The sequence below is a fragment of the Palaemon carinicauda genome, chromosome 30, assembly GCF_036898095.1.
Source record: "Palaemon carinicauda isolate YSFRI2023 chromosome 30, ASM3689809v2, whole genome shotgun sequence".
In the NCBI taxonomy this organism is placed as follows: Eukaryota; Metazoa; Arthropoda; class Malacostraca; order Decapoda; family Palaemonidae; genus Palaemon; species Palaemon carinicauda.
Window position 1 is genome coordinate 65,700,864 of NC_090754.1, and position 26,885 is coordinate 65,727,748.

The 26,885-nt window shown below is 42.1% G+C and overlaps 1 protein-coding gene, 1 long non-coding RNA gene and 1 pseudogene across 3 annotated transcripts in view; all 3 read right to left on the reverse strand.

The window, feature by feature from the left end:
- Positions 1-462: 462 nt before the first annotated feature.
- LOC137623821 (uncharacterized) overlaps positions 463-26,885 on the reverse strand; it is a 60,015-nt gene continuing 33,592 nt past the window's right edge. Inside the window, exon 2 of the long non-coding RNA XR_011040650.1 lies at positions 463-580. This is a non-coding gene — a long non-coding RNA (uncharacterized lncRNA). The remainder of the gene's footprint in view (positions 581-26,885) is intronic.
- LOC137623228 (uncharacterized) lies at positions 1,544-7,676 on the reverse strand. Of its 2 annotated transcripts, none has more exons than XM_068353961.1 (2): positions 4,867-7,676; positions 1,544-4,119 (listed from the first exon to the last, which is right to left on the reverse strand). In XM_068353961.1, the coding sequence occupies exons 1-2, from the start codon at positions 6,464-6,466 to the stop codon at positions 3,284-3,286; spliced, it is 2,436 nt and encodes an 811-aa protein (XP_068210062.1). In that variant the 5' UTR covers positions 6,467-7,676; the 3' UTR covers positions 1,544-3,283. The 2 variants fall into 2 exon arrangements, with proteins under 2 accessions (XP_068210062.1, XP_068210061.1); XM_068353960.1 differs by having other exon boundaries at positions 1,544-4,572.
- On the reverse strand, positions 19,809-19,927 carry LOC137623925 (5S ribosomal RNA; annotated as a pseudogene).

Here is a 26,885-nt window from a genome sequence, read left to right on the forward strand (position 1 = left end):
TGAATGTAACGAGGGTGGCCAGCAAAATGGAAGAAAAGAAGCCAGAATGGAGGTTTAACAGGAGGCTAAAAAGTGAGTGCACCAAAGAATTGAAAGGCTGCTGCCAAGACCTTTAAGTGATGGCTACAGTGCACAACTAGAAGCACACTGAAAAAAAAAAGGGAAGGGAAAAAAATGATGCCCATCCAATTCACAAATTGGGAGGCTAATTCTACAATTGTCCCTAAAAGATATATTCCAAACACCATACAATGGTGTGTGACTGACTGACTGTTCTAACTATAAAGTTAAAATCATTAAAATATGAAGGAAAAAAATTGAAAAATTATTTGAGACCCATCACTGACTTTTAGAGATGTTATATGGACAGAGAACGATTAAACGTGTGGAAAACGAAATTTCTTTCCAATAATGGATACAATAAAAAGTTAATTATTGGAATAAATTTATTTTCTATTGGAGAAGCAAGTTGTTGTAACTTGAAACCAGTCCAGCTTTGGCATTCAATATCTAAAAGAGAATAGTTGTACTCACCCTTTACTAGGTTCCAGATGAGACGTCATGGTTTATAGCGCCCTACCTGTAAAAAGAAAAAAGGAAACATTACTGTTAGACAATACTAACGCCATAATCTACAACAGTGTGATGAATTTAACAGAACTAAATTGTTAGACAAGGAAAAAAAAATGGAAGTCATGACAGTTTAGGCAAGAACTGGTACACTGTACCAGCTGTCCATTACTTTCAGTTCTTGACAGTTACACAGAAAAAACAAGGACAGATTAAAATGAATCATGAGGAGCAAACAAAAATATATGGGGTGGCTACTGTGCTGATATACATGAAAGAGAAATTGATTTGATATTTTGACTTATTCATCATCAATTTAAAAATTGAATGGTGAAACAAGTAAATAGAAGGTGAAAATATTACTAAAAGAATAGAAATCTAATCGACATATGGTGTAAGTGGTAAGTTGCATAAATTAGTGAAGGAGAAAAAAGAATGGAAACAGTGTATGCTGTGTCTAGAAAAGAATATCACGTCTAGGAAGGAAACGTGCTAACAGAACAAGTGTAGTAATGTGGTGGTGGGTGGTTTACTAAAAGGAAATTTTGGGTTTGAAGCATTGTTATTGTAGAAACTAATAACCAGTAATCTATAGGCTTCATTATTAAAAAGAGGAGATTCATTAGCCCAATGAATCAAGCTTGACTCACACAGAGCTGATCCAAATAAATTTAGAAGGTTAAAATACTAATATATATGTGTATATAAATACATATATATACATATATTTATATATATATATACATATATATATATATATATATATATATATATATATATATATATATACACACACACACACACACATATATATATATATATATATATATATATATATATATATATATATATATATATATATATTGTCACAACTTCTGCTTTCCACTTGACTATTCATTCATAAATTCTCAGTAATGAGGGCAACACTTCATGTAGGTATAGTAGATATATTAGGAGAATGATCAAATTAAAGTTAAAATTAAACAGACTTTACTTATTTTAAATCACGTATAAATATATAACAAAATAATAACAAATAACCACTTAATAAACACTATAAGCAAGTGAAGAATTAGCCACCGGATAACGAACTCAAAAGTATTAACTTGAAAGAGCTTGGAAGTAAACATTTCCAAGGATTACATACGTAAAAATAACAAAAGGTAATTTCATTCATGCTGTCCGCTACGATCAGCAATCAATAGATGGCGCTAAAGTTATACACAATAATAGGTGTAATTAGAAATGATAAATAATGATAGGAGGGTTATTATAGTTCCCCCCTGTTAGGAATGAAATTATGACAATCTTATTGACAAATTTAGTGAATTGTGGTTTTCTGTCCAAGACGTGATAATGCGTCGGCGATGGTGTTGTTTGATCCTCGAATGCTGTGGATCTCAATGTTGTAAGACGACAAGATGTATGACCATCGAAGAAGTTTCTTGTTGTTAAGCTTTGCCCTTTCGAGGAAGGTAAGGGGTTTGTGGTCTGTGTAAATGACGACACGTGCAGCTCCTTCCAGATATGGACGAAAATGAAGGACAGTTGCAACAAGACTATATAATTCTTTCTCGATGGTAGGCCATCCTAGTTGAGCGCCTTTGAACGCTCCTGAGTAATAAGATACTGGCAGCGGATGTTCCAACAAAGGAGGAAAAGTACTGGTCCCATTGATTTCTTGCAGTAGGACACCACCAAATCCAGTATTACAAGCATCGACCTGTATAAAAAAAAGGTTTAGTAAGATTAGGCGCTTGCAACAAAGGAGATGAAGTCATTAATAACTTTAGCTGCCGGAAGGCCTTATCGTGATCCTGTGTCCAGTGAAACCTTACTTTGCTGGATGTCAATACATGTAGAGGAGAAGTTATGATGGAAAAATTAGGACAAAACTTTGAATAATATGACACCATACCTAAGAAAGTTTTGAGTTTTTTTTTATCACTAGGAGTAGGGAATGAAGTTATAGCCTTTACATTAGTATCCTTGGGTAATATGGAGCCACTGCCAATGACATGTCCTAGGTATGTAACTTTTGCCTTACCAAATGAACTCTTGGCTAAATTAATAACTAGGTTAGCTTCCAGGAGTCTTTTGAAGAGTTCTCTTAAGATCTTGAGATGTTCGTCCCAGGAGATACTAGCAATTACGATGTCATCCAAATAGACATACACACCCTCCAAACCACGTGTAACTTCATGGACCATCCTTTGGAATGTAGCTGGAGCATTAGTCATCCCAAATGGCAAAACTCTGTATTCAAAGAGACCAAAAGGTGTTATAAAGGCTGATATCTCTCTTGTCCTATCTGTTAATTTAATTTGATAATAACCCTTTAAGAGATCAATCTGGGTAAGGTATTTAGAATTACTCACAGAGTCAATAATATCCGCAATTCTAGGTAATGGATAAGCATCCTTGACCGTTACAGAATTAACCCTTCTATAATCCGTACACATACGATAGGAATTGTTAGGCTTTTTAACTAAAATACAAGGCGATGCCCAGGGAGACTTACTTGGTGCAGCCAAATCTAGTTTTAGTAAATACTCAACCTCAGCCTTCAAGGCTGGTAATAAACGATGGGACACCCGATAAAAAGGTTGACGAACGGGATTGGCGTTTGGTTCTAGCACAATATCATGTTGCACCAAGGTACAGCAACCAGGAGTGTCTGAACATATTGCAGGATAAGACTTCAGAACAGCCTCTAATTCTTCCCTTTCCACCTTAGATACTGTGAAAGCAAAGAAAGAATCTGTGAATTACTAGCATCTTTCCATGACAAAATATGATTATGAGCCAAAGTTTCTTCTTCGTCTGGCTCAAGAGGAGCTAAAAGTTTATCATTATCAACTGCCTCGGGTACTATGTTTTTAGGGGTAGGAGAAGTCTCGATGGGAGTAGTTATCCTCGAGTTGTGAGTGGAGTGATCAGTCTCTCTACTTATCAGGTGAACTGCCTGTGGAGAAATCTTTGCAGATTGGTATGGTTTTATAAGATTAATGTGCACTAACTGGCTAGGCTTCCTTTTATCTGGAGTTTCAATTGCATAAGTTGTTTTAGAGACCCTTTTAGTGATTTTATACGGACCCATAAATTTTTCTCTCAATGGAGCTCCTGGAACTGGTCGATATACAAGTACATCATCTCCTACTTTAAAAGTTCTAATTTTGGCCTTTTTATCGTAATGGTTTTTCATTCGAATCTGACTGTTAGTTAAATTCAGATTGGCAAATTCATAAACATGGTCAAATTTAACCTTAAGACTTTGGAGGTATTGCGGAATACTTACTTGCTGGTCTTTGTAAGTACCTCTTAGGATGTTTTCTTTTACCATACTAAGGTTTGTCCTAGGTCTGCGGCCAAACATCATCTCGAAGGGAGAAATTCCAGTCGATTCATTAGGTGTACTCCTAAGTACATACATAAGCAGATCCAGGTCTTCACCCCAGTCTCGTCCAGTTTCACAAATGTACTTGCGCAGGAGGTTTTTAATGGTCTGGTGTACTCGTTCGAGGGCTCCATTAGTCTGAGGGTGATAAGCTGAAGCAAAAATATGAGAGATGTTTAACTGCTTTAAAGTTTGCTTAAACAAATCACTAGTGAAGTTTGTCCCCTGATCACACTGAAGCTCTTTTGGAAAACCAAAAATGGTGAATATTTTAAGAAGATTAACAATTATTGTTCTAGCAGATATGTTTTTTATAGGTACGGCTAAAGGAAATCTAGTAGTTGGACACAACAAGGTTAAAATGTACTCATTTTGTTTCTTAGTTTTGGGAAGTGGACCAACACAATCTACAATTACCTTTTCAAAAGGAGAATTAGGTACTGTAATAGGAACTAATGGTGCTGGAGGTATTTTCTGATTTGGTTTACCAGTTACCTGGCAGGGATGGCAAGATTCTATGTGGTGCTTTACATCAGCTTTCATACCAGGCCAGTAGTAATCGTCCAGCAAACGCTTATAGGTTTTGGAAATGCCTAGATGAGACTCTGCTGAATGAGCAAGATCCAATAAGGCTGCACGAAGATTAGAAGGAACTACAAGCTGGTAACTATCATGCCAGGAATTTTGTCCTGCAATCTTCAAAGGTCTATAACGTCTCATAAGGATGTTATTATCAAGATAAAAATATGGTAACTTACTTTCATCAACGTCATCTTTTACTTTATCAAAGTATTCTTTCAAACTATCATCAGACCTTTGATACTCTACAAATTCATCTGAGGGAATATCAACAAGATCAGCAAGGACTTTTTCACCTAAGGTACTTTGATCCACCTTACCTGTGTGTTCAGTGTCGCTAGAAGTTGAGGTTGTAGACCTGGTGACTACTTGGCAGGGAAGCTCTACCACCGGAGAAAGCTCTTTGCAAGCTTTTTCGATCACTACTTCAGGCTGCGTAATGATAAGACTAGGAGTACCGTTAGATTGAGCCAAGTCATTACCAAGTATCATGTCTATGTTCTTGCAAGGCAGGTCAGAATCCAACAAGGCGACATTAGTTGAACCTTTAAAATAAGGACAATCAAGAGAAATCTGTACAATAGGTAAAACCTTTTGACAAGTCAAATCTGACACAGTTACATACTGATCTGTTGGTTTAGCTAAATCTTTTAACTTTGAGCTAATGATAGTTTGAGATGACCCTGTATCTCTCAAAATTTGCACGGGAATATCATTTACTTTACCAGGATATGTAAATGCTGTAAAGTCTGATAGAGGTTGAGCACAGTGAAGAGTCGTTTTATTTGCAGTATTCCCTGATTTGGGTCCTTGTGAAAAAGCATTAGGAGAAGCCTTACCATGAGATGCTTTGCATTTGGGACTAGGACAGTCTTTAATATGATGACCTTCTTTCTTACAAAAAGTACAAACCTGTGGGGAAGATGAAGGTGAGGACGAATGTGGTTTAAGTTTATGAATGAGATGGTAATCATCAGCTAATAGGGCAGCCCTTTTGCCATCTTTTTCTTGTTTTTCTCTAATAAACATTGCCACATTAGCTGGAATACGCCTCAGGAATTCTTCTAAAACTATTAAATTCTTTAATTGTTCTAAAGTAGTTATTTGTTCCTTATCTATCCATTTATTAAACTGCTTCAACTTCAATGTGAAAAACTCTAGATAGGTTTGAGCTTGGTTCTTCAAAGTTTGTCTGAAGACTTGTCTATACCCTTCTGCTGTAACACTATAAGCATCTAATATGGCAGTTTTAAAGATTTCATAATCCCTTTCTTGGACAAGTTGTGCTGCCACATATGCAGCTTTTCCTTTGAAGGAGTTTCTGATTAAGAGAACATATTGGTCTCTAGGCCAGTTGAGAGACGTTGCAGTGTTTTCAAAAGTAATGAAAAAAACATCAGGATCTTTTTCATCGAAGACAGGCAGGAGTTTGCGTGCTTTACTAAGGTCAAAAGCATCGGGTAGCTGTTTTTCTGCCAACCTTTCTTCTATTCTTATGGCTGATAGTTCCTTTTCCAACAGAACTTTTTCTTTACGTTCTATTTCAAGTCTTCTTTGCTCAGTTTCTACTGCGGCATTTGCAGCTTCAAGCCTTTTTTGTTCAGCTTCTAGTGTTAACTGCTGCAGTTCAAGTTGGAGTTTCAATTTCACTATCTCTGGGTCTTCAGTTACAGTAACAGTACGAGCAGCACCTCGTTCAAGTGTTAAAGGCCTTAAGGGAAGAGCCTCTTCTTCAGTTATGTTACCACTATTTATCAGGAAATCTAATATCTTTCCCAATAGTTCAGCTTTCACCACAGCATGACCTACAGATATTCTAGCCCTTACAGCTATTTGGCGAAGCTGGTCCTTTTTAGCTTCCTGTAGTGTATTTAGGTGCTCCCTGGGTGCACCTAAAAATTTCTCAAGATCAAAAGGCATCTCTCAATACTGATAAAATGGAAAATATCACTGGAAATTATATTACTACTATACACAAGCTTTAAGACTTAAAAACGTCAGGGCATTCATGGATTTATGGTGCGAAGGCACTCACAAACCAGAGGAATTTCCTTAATCCTTAAGTCCTACAATGTACAGAAATTCACTTAAATGAACAAGGCTTTAATAATCCATGCCAATCGGAAAACTTGGTTCACCAATAATGCAAAACCACTAATAATCTTGAATAAAATATTTTTAATGAAGTAAATAATTGGAAGTACCAACAGTTACCTGAACAAGGAATAAACCTTTAAATATCCATCGAGGTGGAACGAAGTTCTTGACCACGTGGTCGTAACAATATCCAGCCGAAATCCTTGAAAGAGCGAAGGTCGTACCCTGAGTAAGAGGAGCAGAAGTTCCTAAGGAAGGAATCTTCAATTCCTTATGATGAGGTTTTGAATGCCTCGAAGCACCTCGAGAAGTTGGGGCGACTATGAAGATATCGCTAAGCGATGGTAGTCAACAGAGTCGAGGGTTAAAAGAATGACAAATTCTAGGATGCCATTACCCTGCCTGCACGTCCTCCAAAATCTCGATGTATGCTTAAGATGACGTGTAGCAACACGACATTCTCTAGGTGAAAGTGTGAGCGCGCTGGAGAACACTATCCGGTGGTGGTCAGTTATAAACTAGCAAAATATCACTAATACACTACACTCATGTTGTCCATCATTTTAGAGAAACAACAAAATGAATTTCACAATCCGTCAAGATCGAGCGTAAGCGTAACACATACGTAAGTACATCCCGGACACAGGCCCCCAATTTGTCACAACTTCTGCTTTCCACTTGACTATTCATTCATAAATTCTCAGTAATGAGGGCAACACTTCATGTAGGTATAGTAGATATATTAGGAGAATGATCAAATTAAAGTTAAAATTAAACAGACTTTACTTATTTTAAATCACGTATAAATATATAACAAAATAATAACAAATAACCACTTAATAAACACTATAAGCAAGTGAAGAATTAGCCACCGGATAACGAACTCAAAAGTATTAACTTGAAAGAGCTTGGAAGTAAACATTTCCAAGGATTACATACGTAAAAATAACAAAAGGTAATTTCATTCATGCTGTCCGCTACGATCAGCAATCAATAGATGGCGCTAAAGTTATACACAATAATAGGTGTAATTAGAAATGATAAATAATGATAGGAGGGTTATTATAATATATATATAAAGTCTAGCGATGGCAGGTAGGGCAGCCGGTCGGGACTATGGTCCACCCTAAAGCTAAAGCAAAGTCCTTCTTAAAGAAGGCAACTGTGTTAACCCATACAAATGGGAAGAAGGCACGCTAATAGAGTTCTTCATCACACACACACACACACACACACACACACACACACACACACACACACACACACACACATATATATATATATATATATATATATATATATATATATCCTACGCCTATTATCGCACAGGGCCTCAGATTTCACCAGTCGTCTCTATCTAGAGCTTTTAAATCCATACCTCTCCATTTATCATCTTTACGCTTCATAGTCCTCAGCCATATAGGCCTGGGTCTTCCAACTCTTCTAGTGCCTTGTGGAGCCCAGTTTAAAGTTTGATGGACTAATCTCTCTTGGGGAGTGCAAAGAGCGTGCCCAAACCATCTCCATCTATCCCTCCCCATGATCTCATCCACATATGGCACTCGAGTTATCTCTCATAGTTTTATTTCTAATCCTGTCCTGCCATTTAAGTCCCAATATTCTTATGAGGGCTTTGTTCTCAAATCTACAAAATCTGTTGGATATAATTTCATTGTCATACCACGAATCATGTTCATACAGTAACACCAATCTCACTAAACTCATATATAGTCAGATTCTTGCATGTAATTTCAGGAGATTTGATTTCCAAATTTTATTTAACCTAGCCACTGTCTAATTTTCGTTTTTCAATTTTTCATTAAACTGAAATGCTAAAGATCCTGTATTAGACATCGTAGTTCCTAAATGCTTAAATGATTTTACCTCATCAACCATTTCTCCTTCCAATGATATTTCATCTTCCATTGCATATTCCTTTCTCATCATTTGTCTTTCTTCTATTTACTTCAGCACAACCTTATGTGATATTTCATGCATTATGGTAAGCAAGCTTTGCAAGTTCTATGGTGTTCTGATAAAAAGGACACCGTCATCAACATACTCCAGGTTAGCTAGTTTACTGTTACCAATCCAGTCATATCCTTCTCCACCATCCCCAACTGTTCTATACATTACAAAATCCATGAGGATGATATACACATAGGTGACAACACATTCCCTTGGAATACTCCTCTGTTCACTTTACATTCATATGATAGGACTCCACTAACATTAACTTTGCACTTGCTATGCTCATGAACAGACTTAATAAATTTACATATTAAAGAGGAACTCCATAATAATATATAGGACTCTCCAAAAATACTGGCCAGTGCACACTATCAAATGCTTTTTCATATTCCACAAATGCCACCAAAGGTGGATTTCTATATTCTACACATTACTGTACAACATGTCGCCAAATGAAAATTTGGTCATTACAACTTCTACCTTTTCTGAATCCTGCTTGTTCATGTCTCAACTTTTCATCAATCTTTCTGTCTAGTCTTTTTAGAATGACCATACTATAAATTTTCACAACTGACGTAAGTGTGATGCCTCTGCAATAATTGCGATCAGTCAGATCTCATTTTTTTTTGGCTATTTTCAACAACACTCCTAGCTCCCATTCATCAGGTTTTGCCCCTTCACGCCACATTCTACAAAACAATCTTGTAGGTATTCTGGGTGTCACTTCATTTTCGACCAATATCATCTCTGCATTTATTCCATCGTATCCACGGGCTTTCCATCTCTTTAGTTTTTTAATGATAGCTTTGACTTCAAACACACTGAATTCATTCATGGGCACACCCAGGTCTTCCTCAACTTTAGGTATATCAATCAAACTATTCCCTTCATATCACCTATTCATGACCTCACTAAATTGTTCCATCCAACGTTGCCTTTCTTCATCCTCTGTTGTTAAAACAGACCCATCTCTCTTTTGGATGGGTATAAACTTCTTTTTGCCACAGTAGAGATTTCATTAATAATTCTATGAGAAAATTTTACACCATAGTCACTTCCTAAATTCATAGCTTTGTCAGCCTCATCTGCTTTCCTGTCTAAATATTCTAATCAGTCATTTCTAGCTTTTCTTTTGACCTCACTATCAATACTGGAATATTTAACATGCTCTTCCTTGCCATTTTCACTACTTCCTCTAAAACTCTCAACAATTAATTTGTCTTTCTCTCCTTTTTATAGTATCGCAAGTATAATTTGTTATCCACGGTTTTCTCCTTATAACTGTATAACACTTCGTCACTGATTGTCTGCTCTTCGTCTCTTAACGTCTCTAACACTGCAAAATGATTTCTTCATTCAATTGCAAAGGTTTCTCTATACTCATCTTCTAAAAGCTTAGTTGTATCAAACCTAGGTATTCTATCCATCTTTCTGTTGGTTGGATTCAGTTTTAATTTCAGTGTGGCAATGCAGAGCTGGTGATCACTACCAATATATGTACCTCTATAGCTTCTTACATTTCTCAGTGTCCTCCTCTCTTTATTAATGGGTATATGATCTATCTGAATTTTGTAATTGTCACATGGTGAAACCCATGTATTTTTGTTGATGTCCTTGTGCTGGAAAAAGAGTACCTCCAATAACAAGAAGACTTGTTGAACAAAAACTTATAGAATGTGCCCCATTTTCAGTTACAACTTCACCAAGACCCTCAAAATCCATCACATTCTCTATACCTTGATTATTCCTTCCAACATCAGCATTGAGGTCACCAATCAAAATTTTCATATCTCTCTCTCAGATCTCATCTACTACAGCCTGCAGTTCTTCATGGTATTTATCTTTCCTTTCTTCAGGGGAAAAATTTGTTGGTGCACAGCAAACTATAATACTCATACTGCATTGCTTTGATTTAAACTCTGCAAGTAACAATCTACTTTTTACAACTCTCCATTCTGTTAATGCCTTTTCTGCTCTGGGTATCATCATCATTCCTACCACTTCTCTTCCAACTCTATCAGTTCTTCCTGAGTAGCTATATAAATTTGTATATATATATATATATATATATATATATATATATATATATATATATATATATATATATATATATATATATAATATATATATATATATATATATATATATATATATATATATATATATTATATATATATATGAATTTATATATATATATACATATATATATATACACACACACACACACACACACATATATATATATATATATATATATATATATATATATATATATATATATATATATATATATATATATATATATATATATATAGTGCCTTGGTCCTAGATTTCCTTACCAATCTCCTTACAACATATTTCACTTAGGGCCAAGATATCCAAACTATACTTCATAAATTCATTCTCCTCTTGCTGCAACTTCCCAATCTAATTCATGGTTCTGACATTCCAATTACCAACTTTCAATTTTTCTTTAGTATATATAAACTGGGAGATTCTTAGCACCACGCTACACCCAAGCCTGGGGGCCATCCTGTCATTTACGCTTTCCATGGAATGACTAAATCCATAGAGGATTCATTAGCTAAATTCATCAAAGGATAGTTAGTTCCTTGTGATGCGCAGTGACTATCTAACTATGGCAGTGACCCCTGCCGGTCCATACTAACTCCATTAAGATCAACCACTGTGGAGGATTAATTTTTGTTTTATTTTTATTTTTTTGTTTTTTGCCAAATCCTGAGAGAGAGAGAGAGAGAGAGAGAGAGAGAGAGAGAGAGAGAGAGAGAGAGAGAGAGAGAGAGAGAGAGAGAGGTAGTTAGTGTATCGATTGTTTGTGGTGAGAAAGACTGTTGGTTTAAATGAGATTGTTTGTTTATGTTTTTAGTTAGGTTACGACAGTGGTGAATGTCTTGGGTGAATGGCTTTTTTATTTGACTGCTGATAGAGGCGGTTGTGTATGTGATTGCTGGATTTACTATTATTTTTCTTACCAGCGTTGGAAGTGTTCTGTGTATTTCAACAGCCGTGATTCCTCCTTTGGAGAGCTTATATTTTGAATATTGATTGACGACCTGGTTTATGATAAGGAACTGGATACGACTGTTCAGATTTAGATAAATGTTGATGACCCGGACCGAATGAATTTTGATTGCTGTTAATGATGATGATGATGACGATGATGATTACGACCCCGATTAGGGAGGCAGCTATGGCACATTGGCCCTTGCTGTAGAGTTAACCACGGAGCTGTGGTAGTTTGCCATTAAAGACAGTTGGCAGTGAGTGGACGACTGTATAGGTGTCCCTAAAATATATATATATATATATATATATATATATATATATATATATATATATATATATATAATATATATATATATATATATATATATATATATATATATATATATATATATATATATATATATATATATATATATATATATATATATATATATATATATATATATATATATATATATATATATATATATATATAAACATTTTTGGTTGTGGTGCAACTTACTTTTAAGTTTTGATCTTTTTTCTCCGGGTTTATATGAATGTGGCATTTTTATTTATTTTGTATGTTAAGTTTTTTTGTGTTGTTTATATTAATATCTCAAGTTTGGTTGTTAGGATTCTAGAATTAAGTGATAATTTAGGTTTAAGGAATATAGTTAGTAAGGTTATGTTTTGTTTCAATTTTCCTTCTGTCCAAGAGTCCAGCTGATAAAGTAAGGGGAAAGTTTGTGTCGTGGGACAATTGTCTGGTAGTGTGATTCAAGGGTGTGGGGGTTGTTTTGCAACATCCCGCCACATTATTTTGGCGCCCGAACAGGGACTGCTGAAGTGGGATAGGAAGCTGGACTCTTGGACGAAGGGCTGATAGGATTAGGAATTAGATTTAAGGCTGAAGAACAGGTTGACGAAAAATGGAAGAACAGTTAAGGGCTTTGAAGGAGGAATTGCGGCTGATTAAGGAGCGTGAGAACAAGTTGTCTGTAGAAAAAGAGAAATTGTTGCGTGAAAATGCAAGGTTGAGTTGTGAGAATGAGGAGATGCGAAAGGAACTGAAAGCACTAAAGGGAACTGTAGAGAGAGTGGAAGAGGGTGTTGAGATAAGGATGCGTGAGAATGAGAAACGAATGGAAGCTATGATGGGGAAGGTAATGGGAATGATGAAAACTTTCATGGGTGAAGGCGCAGTTGGAGGAGTGGCCTCTGCTACGGGTAATGGGTTGACAGTGGAAGAGAAAAATAAGGTAGGTGACAATGGGAAAGGAATTGATAGTGATAGTAATAGTAATAGTGATAGTAAGATTGAAGATAAGGGAATTAGGAATAGTAAGGATGATCAGAAATGTAATAGGAAGAATGAGAAGAAAGGTAAAAGTGATGTGAAGAAAGAGAAGAAAAAGTGTCAGGATGACAGCAAGGATGATCGTGAATGGGTGAAAGTTGTGAGTAAGAAAAGGGCTAGGAAGAGTATGATTAAGAATAGGAGTATGACCGTGGAATTAGATTCCTTATATTCTAGCGAGGAAGTAGGAAACAAGAAGGGAGGTAGTAGTGATGATAGCAGTGAGAATGAACGTGATGTGTGCAAGACTGTATTTATGAGAGAGGTACCTTGGTGTGAAAGGTTCAATGAGCATAGTAGTAGGGATGTATATGAATTTTTCAAGGAGTATGAGAGGTATTGCCAGGATAAGTATGGTGATAGTAAGAGAGTTTGGGCTAGGGAGTTAGGAGAATATTTGACGGGGTATTTGTTGACGATGTATGGTGTGATAATGAGTGTAGGGGATGATGATTATGAAAGTGTGAAAAAGAGAATAATTGAGCAGGTAAAACGTATGAAAGGGAGTGTTAGGTATAAGCGTAAGAATGATTTTGATGAGGCGCGGATGAATGCAGAAGCAATATCGATGTATGTATGTAGGTTGAAAATGTTAGCTAGGAAGAAGTATGGGGATGAAGGTATAAATGAGAATAAGGAGTTAATGAGGAAGTTTTTTGGCTACTGTACCCGAGAATGTTGCTGAGTTTGTTAATTTGAAACGGAAGGAGAAAATGAGGTGGACGAAAGAAAGATTGACATGGGATGATATTTTAGAGATAGTTGAGGATTACGAGTTGGATAAATGTATGAAAGAATGTAAATCTGTGAGTGTAAGAAGTGGAATGGAGGAAAGTGTGCCAGAATTTGTTAGTTTTAGAGATGCTGTTAAGAGAGGACCAATAAGGGTAGCTGATAGTGTAGTAGATAGGAGTGTTAGGGCGAGTAATGTGGGAATACCTGTAAGAACAAATGAAGGGTTTAGGCAAGGGAATCAGGTTTGGAGGGATAGGAGTGCCAGTGCGCAGCAAGGTATGTCAAATAGTCGTGTCTGTGATGAAAAGTGTTATAGGTGTGGGAAAGTGGGACATAAGAAGAATGAATGTAGATGGGCTCTAGGTGCTTGTTTTGGATGTGGTGAGGTAGGGCATAGAATTAGCGAGTGCAAGAAAGAGAAAGGCGTAAAATGTTATCGGTGTGGTATGACTGGGCACATAGCGAGTGGATGTCGTAGTAATCGTATGAATGTGATTTGTGGTAATTGTGGTAAGGATGGTCATTATGCTAGAATGTGCAAGGAGCCGCGGGGTAAGTGTACTGAATGTGGTGCAGATGGGCATGTAGCTAGAGTATGTAGGAGGAAGGGATTAAGTCAGCCAGGATGTTCGGGAAACTAGAGTGTGAGAGGGTTCAGCTGGGTGAGTCCTCCTGTGTGTGTGGAAGGAATAGGATCAATGTTTGTGAGAATGGGATGAATAATTGGTTGGAAATGAAAAAGTATGAATCTAGTATGCATGAGAAGTTAGGGCTGGAAAATAAAGGGATTTTGACGAAGGAAAAATCTATTTCTGGGGAGAGACCTGTGACGCCCGGTGAAAAGGGTCCTTCTTTACACTTTTCTAATATAAATCTTCCAAATATACTAGAGAAAGATAAAAGCATGGACTGCAGAGGTTACAACCCTTGCGCGAGCACCTTGTTGGTGTCGGGTATTGAACAAGGGCGTGTGAAAACCACTATTCACAGGCTGTCTTCCATTTAAATAATTCCTTCATCATAGGGGAGGGCCGTGACAGGCCCTAGAGAATACAGTTGGGCTACCCCACCGACACCTACTACTCGCGCTCTCCAGGTCATCCTTCTGTTTTGGACTTGCCCGTAAAGTTGATTAGTGTAGATATGATTGTACATGATATATTAGATGATAGGGATTTAGATAGGAATAGTGTTAATGTAGCGAATGATTGTGATAAGGTAGAAGTGAATGAGAGAGTATATGGAGGCCCAGTTACTCGGAGTAGATGTCCTGTTCCCGACAGCGACTGGGTAATGAAAAAAAACATTGTAAGTGTTGTGTGAGACGGATTTGGCAAAGTAAGGGGGGAGGAATGTGGAGGATTAATTTTTGTTTTATTTTTATTTTTTTGTTTTTTGCCAAATCCTGAGAGAGAGAGAGAGAGAGAGAGAGAGAGAGAGAGAGAGAGAGAGAGAGAGAGAGAGTTAGTGTATCGATTGTTTGTGGTGAGAAAGACTGTTGGTTTAAATGAGATTGTTTGTTTATGTTTTTAGTTAGGTTACGACAGTGGTGAATGTCTTGGGTGAATGGCTTTTTTATTTGACTGTTGATAGAGGTGGTTGTGTGTGTGATTGCTGGATTTACTAATATTTTTCTTACCAGCGTTGGAAGTGTTCTGTGTATTTCAACAGGCATGATTCCTCCTTTGGAGAGCTTATATTTTGAATATTGATTGACGACCTGGTTTATGATAAGGAACTGGATACGACTGTTCAGATTTAGTTAAATGTTGATGACCCGGACCGAATGAATTTTGATTGCTGTTAATGATGATGATGATGATGATGATGATGATGATGATGATGATGATGACGATGATGATTATGACCCCGATTAGGGAGGCAGCTATGGCACATTGGCCCTTGCTGTAGTGTTAACCACGGAGCTGTGGTAGTTTGCCATTAAAGACAATTGGCAGTGTGTGGACGACTGTATTGGGGTCCCTAAAATATATATATATATGTATATATATATATATATATATATATATATATATATATATATAAACATATTTGGTTGTGGTGCAACTTACTTTTAAGTTTTGATCTTTTTTCTCCGGGTTTATATGAATGTGGCTTTTTTATTTATTTTGCATGTTAAGTTTTTTTTGTGTTGTTTATATTAATATCTCAAGTTTGGTTGTTAGGATTCTAGAATTAAGTGATAATTTAGTTTTAAGGAATATAGTTAGTAAGGTTATGTTTTGTTTCAATTTTCCTTCTGTCCAAGAGTCCAGCTGATAAAGTAAGGGGAAAGTTTGTGTCGTGGGACAATTGTCTGGTAGTGTGATTCAAGGGTGTGGGGGTTGTTTTGCAACATCCCGCCACATTATTTTGGCGCCCGAACAGGGACTGCTGAAGTGGGATAGGAAGCTGGACTCTTGGACGAAGGGCTGATAGGATTAGGAATTAGATTTAAGGCTGAAGAACAGGTTGACGAAAAATGGAAGAACAGTTAAGGGCTTTGAAGGAGGAATTGCGGCTGATTAAGGAGCGTGAGAACAAGTTGTCTGTAGAAAAAGAGAAATTGTTGCGTGAAAATGCAAGGTTGAGTTGTGAGAATGAGGAGATGCGAAAGGAACTGAAAGCACTAAAGGGAACTGTAGAGAGAGTGGAAGAGGGTGTTGAGATAAGGATGCGTGAGAATGAGGAACGAATGGAAGCTATGATGGGGCAGGTAATGGGAATGATGAAAACTTTCATGGGAGAAGGCGCAGTTGGAGGAGTGACCTCTGCTATGGGTAATGGGTTGACAGTGGAAGAGAAAAATAAGGTAGGTGACAATGGGAAAGGAATTGATAGTGATAGTAATAGTAATAGTGATAGTAAGATTGAAGATAAGGGAATTAGGAATAGTAAGGATGATCAGAAATGTAATAGGAAGAATGAGAAGAAAGGTAAAAGTGATGTGAAGAAAGAGAAGAAAAAGTGTCAGGATGATAGAAAGGATGATCGTGAATGGGTGAAAGTTGTGAGTAAGAAAAGGGCTAGGAAGAGTATGATCAAGGATAGGAGTATGACTGTGGAATTAGATTCCTTATATTCTAGCGAGGAAGTAGGAAACAAGAAGGGAGGTAGTAGTGATGATAGCAGTGAGAATGAACGTGATGCGTGTAAGATGACAAATTCGGAGATAATTTGTATTTTTCCTAACCATACAAACCTTAGCTATTTACATTGGGTTTACCTTTTAGCGCAGCTGAAATGGCGAGCCATTAGAATTTAACGAGGGTGTATTACCCCCCCGCTAGTTAGCAGGGGGGTAGGGGAGTGGTAGCTAGCTACCCCTCCCCCCCTCACACACCGGTGAACTGCTTCACTTTCACTTAGAGGTAGGACTTGTCTTGGGGGACAGAGCTGGCGGGCAAATATATGTAAATAGCTAAGGTTTGTATGGTTGGGAAAAATACAAATTATCTCCGAGTTTGTCATTTGTTCCGTAACTGAAATACAAACCACGCTATTTACATTGGGTGACTTACTCCTTAGGAAGGCTGGAAAGTCCCCAGCCATACTGGTTTTGGCTTTACCCGGGGACTCAGAATCCGAGTGAGTTGCACTCGAGAAAAGGAGTCCCTGCACCTCACAAGTTCCTTGCTCCGCAAGGAAACGTGTGGCCTACATAAGCTTGTGTGTGAAGGAAGAAGTGTGACCCGTCCTAGGCAGTTGACCTGGGGTTCCAGAAGGAACTCTGGGTTAGGACGTTCCCAATACCACCTCGTCAGGGTATGGGGGACGCGACAGTATTGACTCAATACTCGGAACACAAGGAAGCATGGTTTACCTGCAGAGGTTTGAGGTCAGCTATGCAGAGACCAGGATGCTGCTTCCCAGTAGAGGGGATGATGAAGAAAGAAGTAAGGGCCAGACATACTTCTTTCGTTCATGCAGACTAAAACCTGATAACAATGCCCTCAACCTTCTGCTACCTGTCCAAAAAGGAGCCTGAGGTTAGAACAGCTGTTGTGTAGCCACCACAGACCGATAGAAACGTATCGATACTCCTGTGGGTCATGTCCTGCAGGAAGCGGGCTGCGAAGGTCATTAGACGCTTCCAGACTCCAGCTTGTAGCACCTGCGTCACAGAGTAGAATTACTCGAAGGCGAGGGACGTTGCGATGTATCCGACATCGTGCTGTGACGTTGCGATGTATCGTATCCGACATCGTGCTGTAGGGCGACGTGACGGGGGAGGGTCTGGATTCAGGTCGAGATGAATGTCCTCGAGTCCGAGCTGAAGAAGTATACTGGTGACTACTCCCCTGTGTCCTTTTTGTGCTCCCAACCCGGCTGCACGTGAGGACAAACTGCAGCTGTTCCCAAAGATAACCCCTCGATTCCTTTACTAGCAAGGAGGAGAAGGTGTGGGTCATCTGATACAGAATGGTGACTCGAAATCTTGAAGGAATTGGACCGAAGGACCGGGACCTCAAGATTCCAAGTCTAGCCAACAACTCAGGAGCGAACCTGAATGTTGACTTCCCCCATTCCTTAGAAAGGGCAGAGTCGTACGAGACCAAGAAGATTGCTTACACACTGGCCGAGGCCAGAGTGAGCAGGAGCCCCAAGACGGAATATGATCAGAGTCCTGACGTAATGGGTCTTGAGAAGATCTCTTAAGGGACTAAAAAGTCCGAACCATGCTCCATCTTGGAGGTCTCACTCCGACTGGGGGCAGGGACGTTTGCAGCTTCGCATGAGCAAGGAAAGGTCCAGCGGAAAGGAAAAAGTTTATTCCTTTCTGCCTGAAGGCCAGGGAAAGGCTGAGCGACAGGCTTCACTGCTGAGAGCGGAAAGGAGTTTCCTCCCGCTGAAAAGCAATAAGTTCGTTATTGCTGGAGAAGAGGCCTCAAGGGAAGAGGTATCTCTCCCACGACACCAACCACAGAAGACACTCCACTTCGCCTGGTAGACCCCTGCATATGACTATCGCAGATGACGCGACCTCTGCCCCGCGACTGTAGCGGGTTGTCCCTTCTTGAGGAGGAGGCGTAGTCTCTCCAGGCGTGAAGCCAAAGCGATGCCACGGCTCGTGAAAGATGTTGTAGTGTGGTTGTTTGAGTAGCATTTGCCGTGGGAGAAGCTCTCCCGGGAGTTCTGTCAGGGGAAGCAGAGGGTTCGGAAACCGTTCCGCGTATAGTCCCAGTGGAGCTCTCAGGGCCATCGAAAGGTTGACAGACAACCTGGTCTTGTTGAGACCCATTCTCAACAGACAACAAAGGAGGGAAGACGCAGGCGTCGATGTTGTCCCACCATCACCGGAATGCATCTTGCCAAAAAGTCTTGAGGTCTGAGACTGGGGGGAAGAACAGCAGAAGCTTGAAGTTCCAAGCTGTCGCGATCAGGTCCCCCAGACCAGGACTTCCTGGTTACTAAAGGTCAAAGACCCCCAGGTACACTCTATCTGCGAGGCTCTGCTCAGATATTCGGAGAGAACATTCCTCTGCCCGGAATGAACGAGCCGATAGTGGTATTGAGAGGATCTCAAATCATCTCCGTATCTCTACTGCAAGATGCGAAGGTATGAAAATGCGTCCCTTGCTGGTTGAAATACGCCAGTACCATGAAGTCGTTGCGCACGGAGCGACTCGGCAGGAGCTGTAGGATCTATAGAGGGGCCAGACTACGGCCCCTAAGGCTGCCTGAATGATGGAGAGGTATCCTTCAGGTCCTGACCATAGGCCTGGACCGGAACATGCCCCCCGCTTTTCTTTGACGAGTCTGAGAACAGCATAAAAAATGTGGGGAAAGGATGAGAATATCCACTCCCATCAAGAGGTTCCATAGGTCAACACCCATTGCAAGTCTAAAGTTCCGCTGGTCCCATAGGGGCCAGAAAGTCCGGTTAATAGTTGCTTTGAAACCACCGGAACTTGAGCCGCCCCACAGGGATCTTATCCTGAGGCGACCGTTCGGGACTTTAGACGGGTCAATGAGGAAAAGGGACCTAGGAAACGTTCCAAGGTAGGGCTTAAAGCTCTGCTTGACTGAGAACAGGTACTGCGACTCTCCTCAGCCTTGCCACAGTCAACTGAAGGGAAGGCTTGGAGGAGGAGGCAACAGCATCTGGCGTCCCCAGGCGGACACCCATCCAAGTACCGACCAGACCCGACGTTGCTTAACCTCACTGGACGGACGAGAAGCAGTGTTTCCAACAAGGTAAGGCCGTTGACTCAATATCATGGCTAGATACTCCAGATGTTGAGGCAGAAGTAGAGAAGGCTCCTAGCAAATTACCATGATCCTTCACTCATGGTAAGGATCCAGAAGCTTGTCCCGGCGTTGAAGAAGGTCGAACCCGAGCCTACCGGAGTTAACCAGACCTCCAAAAGGCGAAGGAGGCGGAAGCCTGCTCCTGAGCGGCCATGAGGAAAGCAGGGAAAGTTCTCTTGGGAAAAACCTGCGATGCCGCGGCGGGATAGCCACACCGCATCTTAAGTCTAGGCTGAATTCCAAGAGCTTCCTGGAAGATGGATGGAATGGAAACTGAAAGAACCCGTCCTTCCAATCCAGGGCCTAAAGAGTCCTGCCGCCTCGTTACCAGTCTGATCGATTCTGCTGTTCCACGCTGGATGAAGTTTGTTCGATAAACTTGATCAGAGCTGAGAGGTCGACTACGGAATTCCCGTCTCAGATGCTTTCCTACGAGAAAGGATCGACTGAAGAAGCCGGGGGGTGAAGCCGTCGGCGACCCTATGGAGGACCTACTCCTAGGGCATGGATCATTCTGCCCAAACGGGCAAAACTCTTGCCGACCCCATGGCATAGAGGTTCAGTGACACTGAATTCGCTGACAGAGACGGCAGGCGCGATATCCTTGGCTGATCACGGAGATCGTGCAGGAATCGGCATCGGGAAGCTGTTATCCGGATGAGTAACCTTAGGCATCCTCCCAGCGTGAGACCTGCAAGGGGGGGTTGCCAATTCTAGAGTTCGTGAATTCTGCCGCTCCCTCTAAGATTATGCCCCCCCGGGAGAGACTCCCGTGCTACCTGTTCCTGACAGGAGGGGACTGCTATTGGACACCTTGTCTTAGCTGCCGTAGCCGGTCCGATAACTTAGGCCGACGAGGCTGAAAGAAAGAGGCGCTGGACGCCTGCAGGGTCTGGAAGAAAGCGCCTTGGAGGAGTGAAAACGGAAGTCGACTTCCTCCTCACAACCGCTGTCCATGTCTCTGTCTTTGGGCACAAACAAGCTCTTCTCAAGAATGGAAGAGTGTCTGAGCTTGTCAACATCCACGGATGAGACACCCGAGAGGAAGCCCTCGGTCACAGCGTCTAGATGGTCCAACATCGAGCTTGCCCGCAAGTTCGAAACTTGGCGACGAAACGCCAAGGTGCTTGAGCCCGAGAGGAGGGAAGTACCCATGATCTTCCTGGAGCTTCCTTGTACAAAACCTCGGGTCGCAACCGAGGAGGGAAAGGACCTGGTAAGCCCCTTTCACGAGATGGAGAAGAGGAAGGGGTAAACCAGTCACCCCTTGGCCGACGGAGAAATCTCGAACGGAGAGCTCATTGGCAAAACCCTTCCAGGGAATGATGAGGAAGGGCTAACCCAGGTTCTGGAAAGAAGAATGTTGCTCAGACCTCCCTGAAGATTCTTCCTGCTCTTGCATGTGCCATGCACTGCGTTTACGGGGTGAAGACCGTGTTCTGGAAATACACTCCAGAAGACTCGCCAGGCTGGCCATGTTGCGAAACCTCGACGGGAATCGCGGTTGCAATCGCCCTGGCGCTTGCGCGATGATAAATCAAAGGTTTGCGCGTGGCCGAACGTGGAAGCGCCCATGCGCGGGCACACAGGAGTGCAAACGAAAGTGCACGAAGGAGCGCAGAAGGAGGGCGAGCGTGGTAGGAAGGGCGAGAGCTGGTGGTTGGCGAGCGATGACATGTAGGCGAGCAATGGATACTGCAGGAATCAAGCCGACGTTCGCGCGATGGAACACCGTTGGTTCGTGCGACGGAACACCGTTGGTTCGCTCGCGGGCGAACATTGGAGCGCATGTGCGCGGGAGCGCATGAGCGTAGGCACGTGGGCATGTGGGCATGTGGGCGTGCGGTCGCGCGGGCACGTGGGCATGTGGACGCGCAAGCACATGGGCATGCGGGTGAGCGCAGGCGGTCGGGAGACCAAAGGCGCATAGGCAGGCGATGGCGCTATGACGCGTTTTGGCGAGCGATGGCCCGTAGGCGAGTGAAGGCGCGTTGGCAAGCGATGGTGCGTCGGCAAGTGACGGCGCGTTGGCGAGCGGTTGTGTGTTAACAAAACGCTAGCGCGCAGACGAAGAATCACGCGGGCGCGTAGGCGATCACTAACGCGTAAGAGACTAGGGATGGTTAGCGCGCATCGCGCTAACAGAAGGCGTGCAGGTGCATCAGGAAGGTGAGCGCTGAAGCAAGCTGTTAATCAGGCGTTCCTAGACGGTCAGAAAAAACCGTTGGCGCCCATTGGTGCGTGGCAGAAAAGGGCCCGCAGATGTGCGCTGGCGATTGAAGAAAGCTGGCGCACAGAAGGACAGAAGTAAAGGTGAGCGCTGGCGAGCAGGAGGAAGATCTACGGCAAGACTTAGTTACCGGAGATCGTGGTCTACAGCAGGCGAGCGCTAGATCGCTATTGATGGTGTCCAGGGGAACTGACATGCGTGGCAGATCGATGGCGATCGTTGACGCGTAGGAGATTGCTGACGAGCAGGCGAACGTTGACGCGTCTGTGGTCGCTGGCGAGCTGGTGATCGCTGGCGAGCAGAAGGCAACACGTGGAATCCTGTGCGTAGAAGAAGATTCTTTGTCCAAGACCTGAACCGAAGTTCTAGATCGCGAGGGCGAACGTGGGCGCACAGGGCGCGTAACAGGAACCAACAGGAACAGCAGAGACGATCATCAGGAGAGCGCTGACGAACAGGAGAGCGCTGACGAACAGGAGAGCGCTGGCGAACAGAAGAGCGCTAGCGATCAGGAAAGCGCTGATAAGCAGGAGAGCGCCTGTGCGCTAACACTGAGCAGGAGAGAGCCTGTGCGCTAACACTGAGCAGGAGAGAGCCTGTGCGCTAACACTGAGCAGGAGAAACACTGCAGAAGGGCGCGCAGGGAACCCTGACACGCAAGGGAAGCACCCTCGTGGGAGGCAACCCTTTGCCCCGAAGGGAACGTTGCCCGTCGGGAGACTGATGTCCGTCGGAAGACCGTCGTCCGTCGGAAGACCGTCGTCCGTCGGGAGACTGATGTCCGTCGGAAGACCGTCGTCCGTCGGAAGACCGTCGTCCGTCGGAAGACTGTTGCCCGTCGGAAGACGAGGTCAGACTGCTGTCCATCTGCACCAGGGCGGAAGATCAAGATGAAGGAGTTGTAGGCTGCATACGGAAATTCAAAAAGGCGCCTCTTAGCACCCTCATAGGGAGATGGGAGGCCCTTAAGACGTAGCAGACGGTGAGCCTTACGGCGAAGGTGGCCAACAGCAACAACATCAGAAGAGTCCTCCGAAGAGGAGTCTCTATGAGTGTACTCTCTCGCGAACGAAAGAGAAACACTTCGTAGAAGAGACGGGTCAGCCAGTGACCTAAAAAGAGCAATTCTCCGAAGAGGGGCTCCTGCAGTTGCCCAGCCCCTTAAGCGTAACTGCAGGTGCGACCGCTAAGCACCAAGAGCATAGTCGCATGAAAAAAAGGCAAGAGAAGAACCCTCCAAAGGAGAAAAACTCAAGCCTGGACAGGAAAACTTCCCTTGGAAGGAAAGTTACCCATCCAAGGAGGCGAGCCTCCTGAGAGTTCTAAAATGAACCGGAGAGCTGTCAATCGTCACGGGAGTACTTCCAGGAGAAGGAGACACGCCCCTGACGAAGATCTATAGGGGAGGCAGCAACAGCCGAATCCCCAGGCCTCAACAAGACAGCTCACTCCGTTGTCACATTACAGAAACGAACTAGATCGGTAACTGTGAAAAATAAAACAAAAATCATTAGTTAACATTCATTCCCCCGGGAAGGCTCCGAAGAGGAATCCCGAGGGAAAGGAACACAAGAATTACACAACAGGCACGTGCCCTCACAACCACTTACACTCACGGAAGGAGAGCTGTAACCAACACAGAATTATAACAATTATAATTATGTTACTATGTAATTATGTAATTTAAAAATGAATGAACACTAAAGAAAGAACGAAAACCCCAAACGGAATCGTTCTACAAAGCTGAAAAAACAACAAATACAATTAGATTCATAAACTAATTGAGACAAAACGTACGGCGTAGCAACCCCTCCACACGGGAAGGAAGCTACTAAGGCGTAGTAAAGGAACGTAGTAAAAGGGTGAACGACCTCAAAGAGAGAGAGAGAGAAAGACCGAAGTCAAACTTGATCGCGACCCATGAACTTACACCATGGTGGCCTAACTGCCGAGGGCTCCACGGAGATATTGTACACTACACACACACAACTCTGAAAAGTAAACTTACTGATTTCTATACTCAAATATATACATAAACACGGAAAAATGTTTACATATAGATTGAGTAAAAGAAAAGTAAGTGATTAAGTAAAGACAAAACATGCGAGGACAAAGACAGAGACGTCTGTCCATGTCCGAGCCAAAAGTGAAAGTGAAGCAGTTCACCGGTGTGTGAGGGGGGGGGGGGGGGGAGGGGTAGCTAGCTACCACTCCCCTACCCCCCTGCTAACTAGCACGGGGGTATTACACCCTCGTTAAATTCTAATGGCTCGCCATTTCAGCTGCGCTAAAAGGTAAACCCAATGTAAATAGCGTGGTTTGTATTTCGGTTACGGAACAAACTGTATTTATGAGAGAGGTACCTCGGTGTGAAAGGTTCAATGAGCATAGTAGTAGGGATGTATATGAATTTTTCAAGGAGTATGAGAGGTATTGTCAGGATAAGTATGGTGATAGTAAGAGAGTTTGGGCTAGGGAGTTAGGAGAATATTTGACGGGGTATTTGTTGACGATGTATGGTGTGATAATGAGTGTAGGGGATGATGATTATGAAAGTGTGAAAAAGAGAATAATTGAGCAGGTAAAACGTATGAAAGGGAGTGTTAGGTATAAGCGTAAGAATGATTTTGATGAGGCGCGGATGAATGCAGAAGCAATATCGATGTATGTATGTAGGTTGAAAATGTTAGCTAGGAAGAAGTATGGGGATGAAAGTATAAATGAGAATAAGGAGTTAATGAGGAAGTTTTTTGGCTACTGTACCCGAGAATGTTGCTGAGTTTGTTAATTTGAAACGGAAGGAGAAAATGAGGTGGACGAAAGAAAGATTGACATGGGATGATATTTTAGAGATAGTTGAGGATTACGAGTTGGATAGATGTATGAAAGAAAGTAAATCTGTGAGTGTAAGAAGTGGAATGGAGGAAAGTGTGCCAGAATTTGTTAGTTTTAGATATGCTGTTATGAGAGGACAGCTGATAGTGTAGTAGATAGGAGTGTTAGGGCGAGTAATGTGGGAATACCTGTAAGGACAAATGAAGGGTTTAGGCAAAGGAATCAGGTTTGGAGGGATAGGAGTGCCAGTGCGCAGCAAGGTATGTCAAATAGTCGTGTCCGTGATGAAAAGTGTTATAGGTGTGGGAAAGTGGGACATAAGAAGAATGAATGTAGATGGGCTCTAGGTGCTTGTTTTGGATGTGGTGAGGTAGGGCATAGAATTAGCGAGTGCAAGAAAGAGAAAGGCGTAAAATGTTATCGGTGTGGTATGACTGGGCACATCTAGTAATCGTATGAATGTGATTTGTGGTAATTGTGGTAAGGATGGTCATTATGCTAGAATGTGCAAGGAGCCGCGGGGTAAGTGTACTGAATGTGGTGCAGATGGGCATGTATGTAGCTAGAGTGTTCTTTAGATGGAAACTTGTAGACTGGGACTTTCCCAATACCACCTCGTCAGGGTATTGGGACGTAACAGTATTAACTTAATACAGTACTAGGAACACAAGGGAGCATGGTTTACCTGCAGTGGTTTGAGGTCAGCTATGCAGAGAACCCAGGATGCTGCTTTCCCCAAGAGAGGGGATGATGAAGAAAAGAATAAGAGCCAGTCAAACCTTTTCATTCATGCAGACTAAATCCGGGTAACAATGCCCTCAACCTTCTGCTACTTGTCCATTAAGGAGGCTGAGGTTTTAAACCAGCTGTTGTGCAGCCACCACAGGGCCGATAGAGAACACATCGTGCCTCCTGTGGGTCACGTCTTCCAGGTAGTGAGCTGTGAACGTTGTTTGATGCTTCCACACCACCGCTTGCAGAACCTGCTTCACAGAGAAATTTCTTTTGAAGGCCAGGGACGTAGCTATGCCCCTGACATCGTGTGCTCTAGGAAGACGTGACAGAGGAGGATCTGGATTCAAGGCCAGATCAATGACCCTACGAATCCATGCAGAGATAATGTTCTTGGTGACCCTCCTCTTAGTCCTTCCTGTGCTGACGAATAGTGTTGGTACATGAGAACGGACTGCAGCTGTTCTTTTGAGGTATAGCCTCAAAATCCTTACTGGGCATAGTAAGAGATAGTCTGGGTCATCTGTTACATAGAGGAGACTAGAAATCTGGAAGGAGTTGAATCGAGGATCCGCTACTCCAGGATTCTGAGTCTTAGCAATAAACTCAGGGACGAAGCTGAACGCTACCTCCCCCCATCCCCTTGAATGGGCGATGTCATACGAGAGACCATGAAGTTCGCTGACTCGCTTGGCCGAAGCCAAAGCCAGCAGGAACACCGTCTTCCAGGTTAGGTGGCGATCTGATGCCTGGCGTAATGGTTCATAGGGAGGCCCTTAAGAGACCTGAGAACTTGAACCACGTTCCATTGGGGAGGTCTCACCTCCGACTGAGGGCAGGTAAGTTCATAACAACGTATGAGTAGAGAAAGTTCTAGCGATGAAGAAATGTCCATTCCTTTCAGCCTGAAGGCAAGACTTAAGGCTGAGCGATAGCCTTTCACTGCCAAGACTGAAAGGCGCATCTCTTCATGCAAATACACAAGGAACTCCGCTATTGTTGGAATAGTGGCATCGAGTGAAGAGATACCCCTTCCACGACACCAATCACAGAAGACTTTCCACTTTGTCTGGTAGACTGCTGCAGATGACTTTCGCAGGTGTCCAGACATCCTGACAGCA

Excerpts from the sequence above, each read along its gene's own strand:
- LOC137623228 (XM_068353960.1), bottom strand. The coding sequence starts at position 6,466 with ATGCCTTTTGATCTTGAGAAATTTTTAGGTGCACCCAGGGAGCACCTA. Across the intron at positions 4,573-4,866 it reads TAGCGACACTGAACACACAG|AGTCTCATCTAGGCATTTCC; the intron begins GTAAGGTGGATC and ends CTCATTCAGCAG.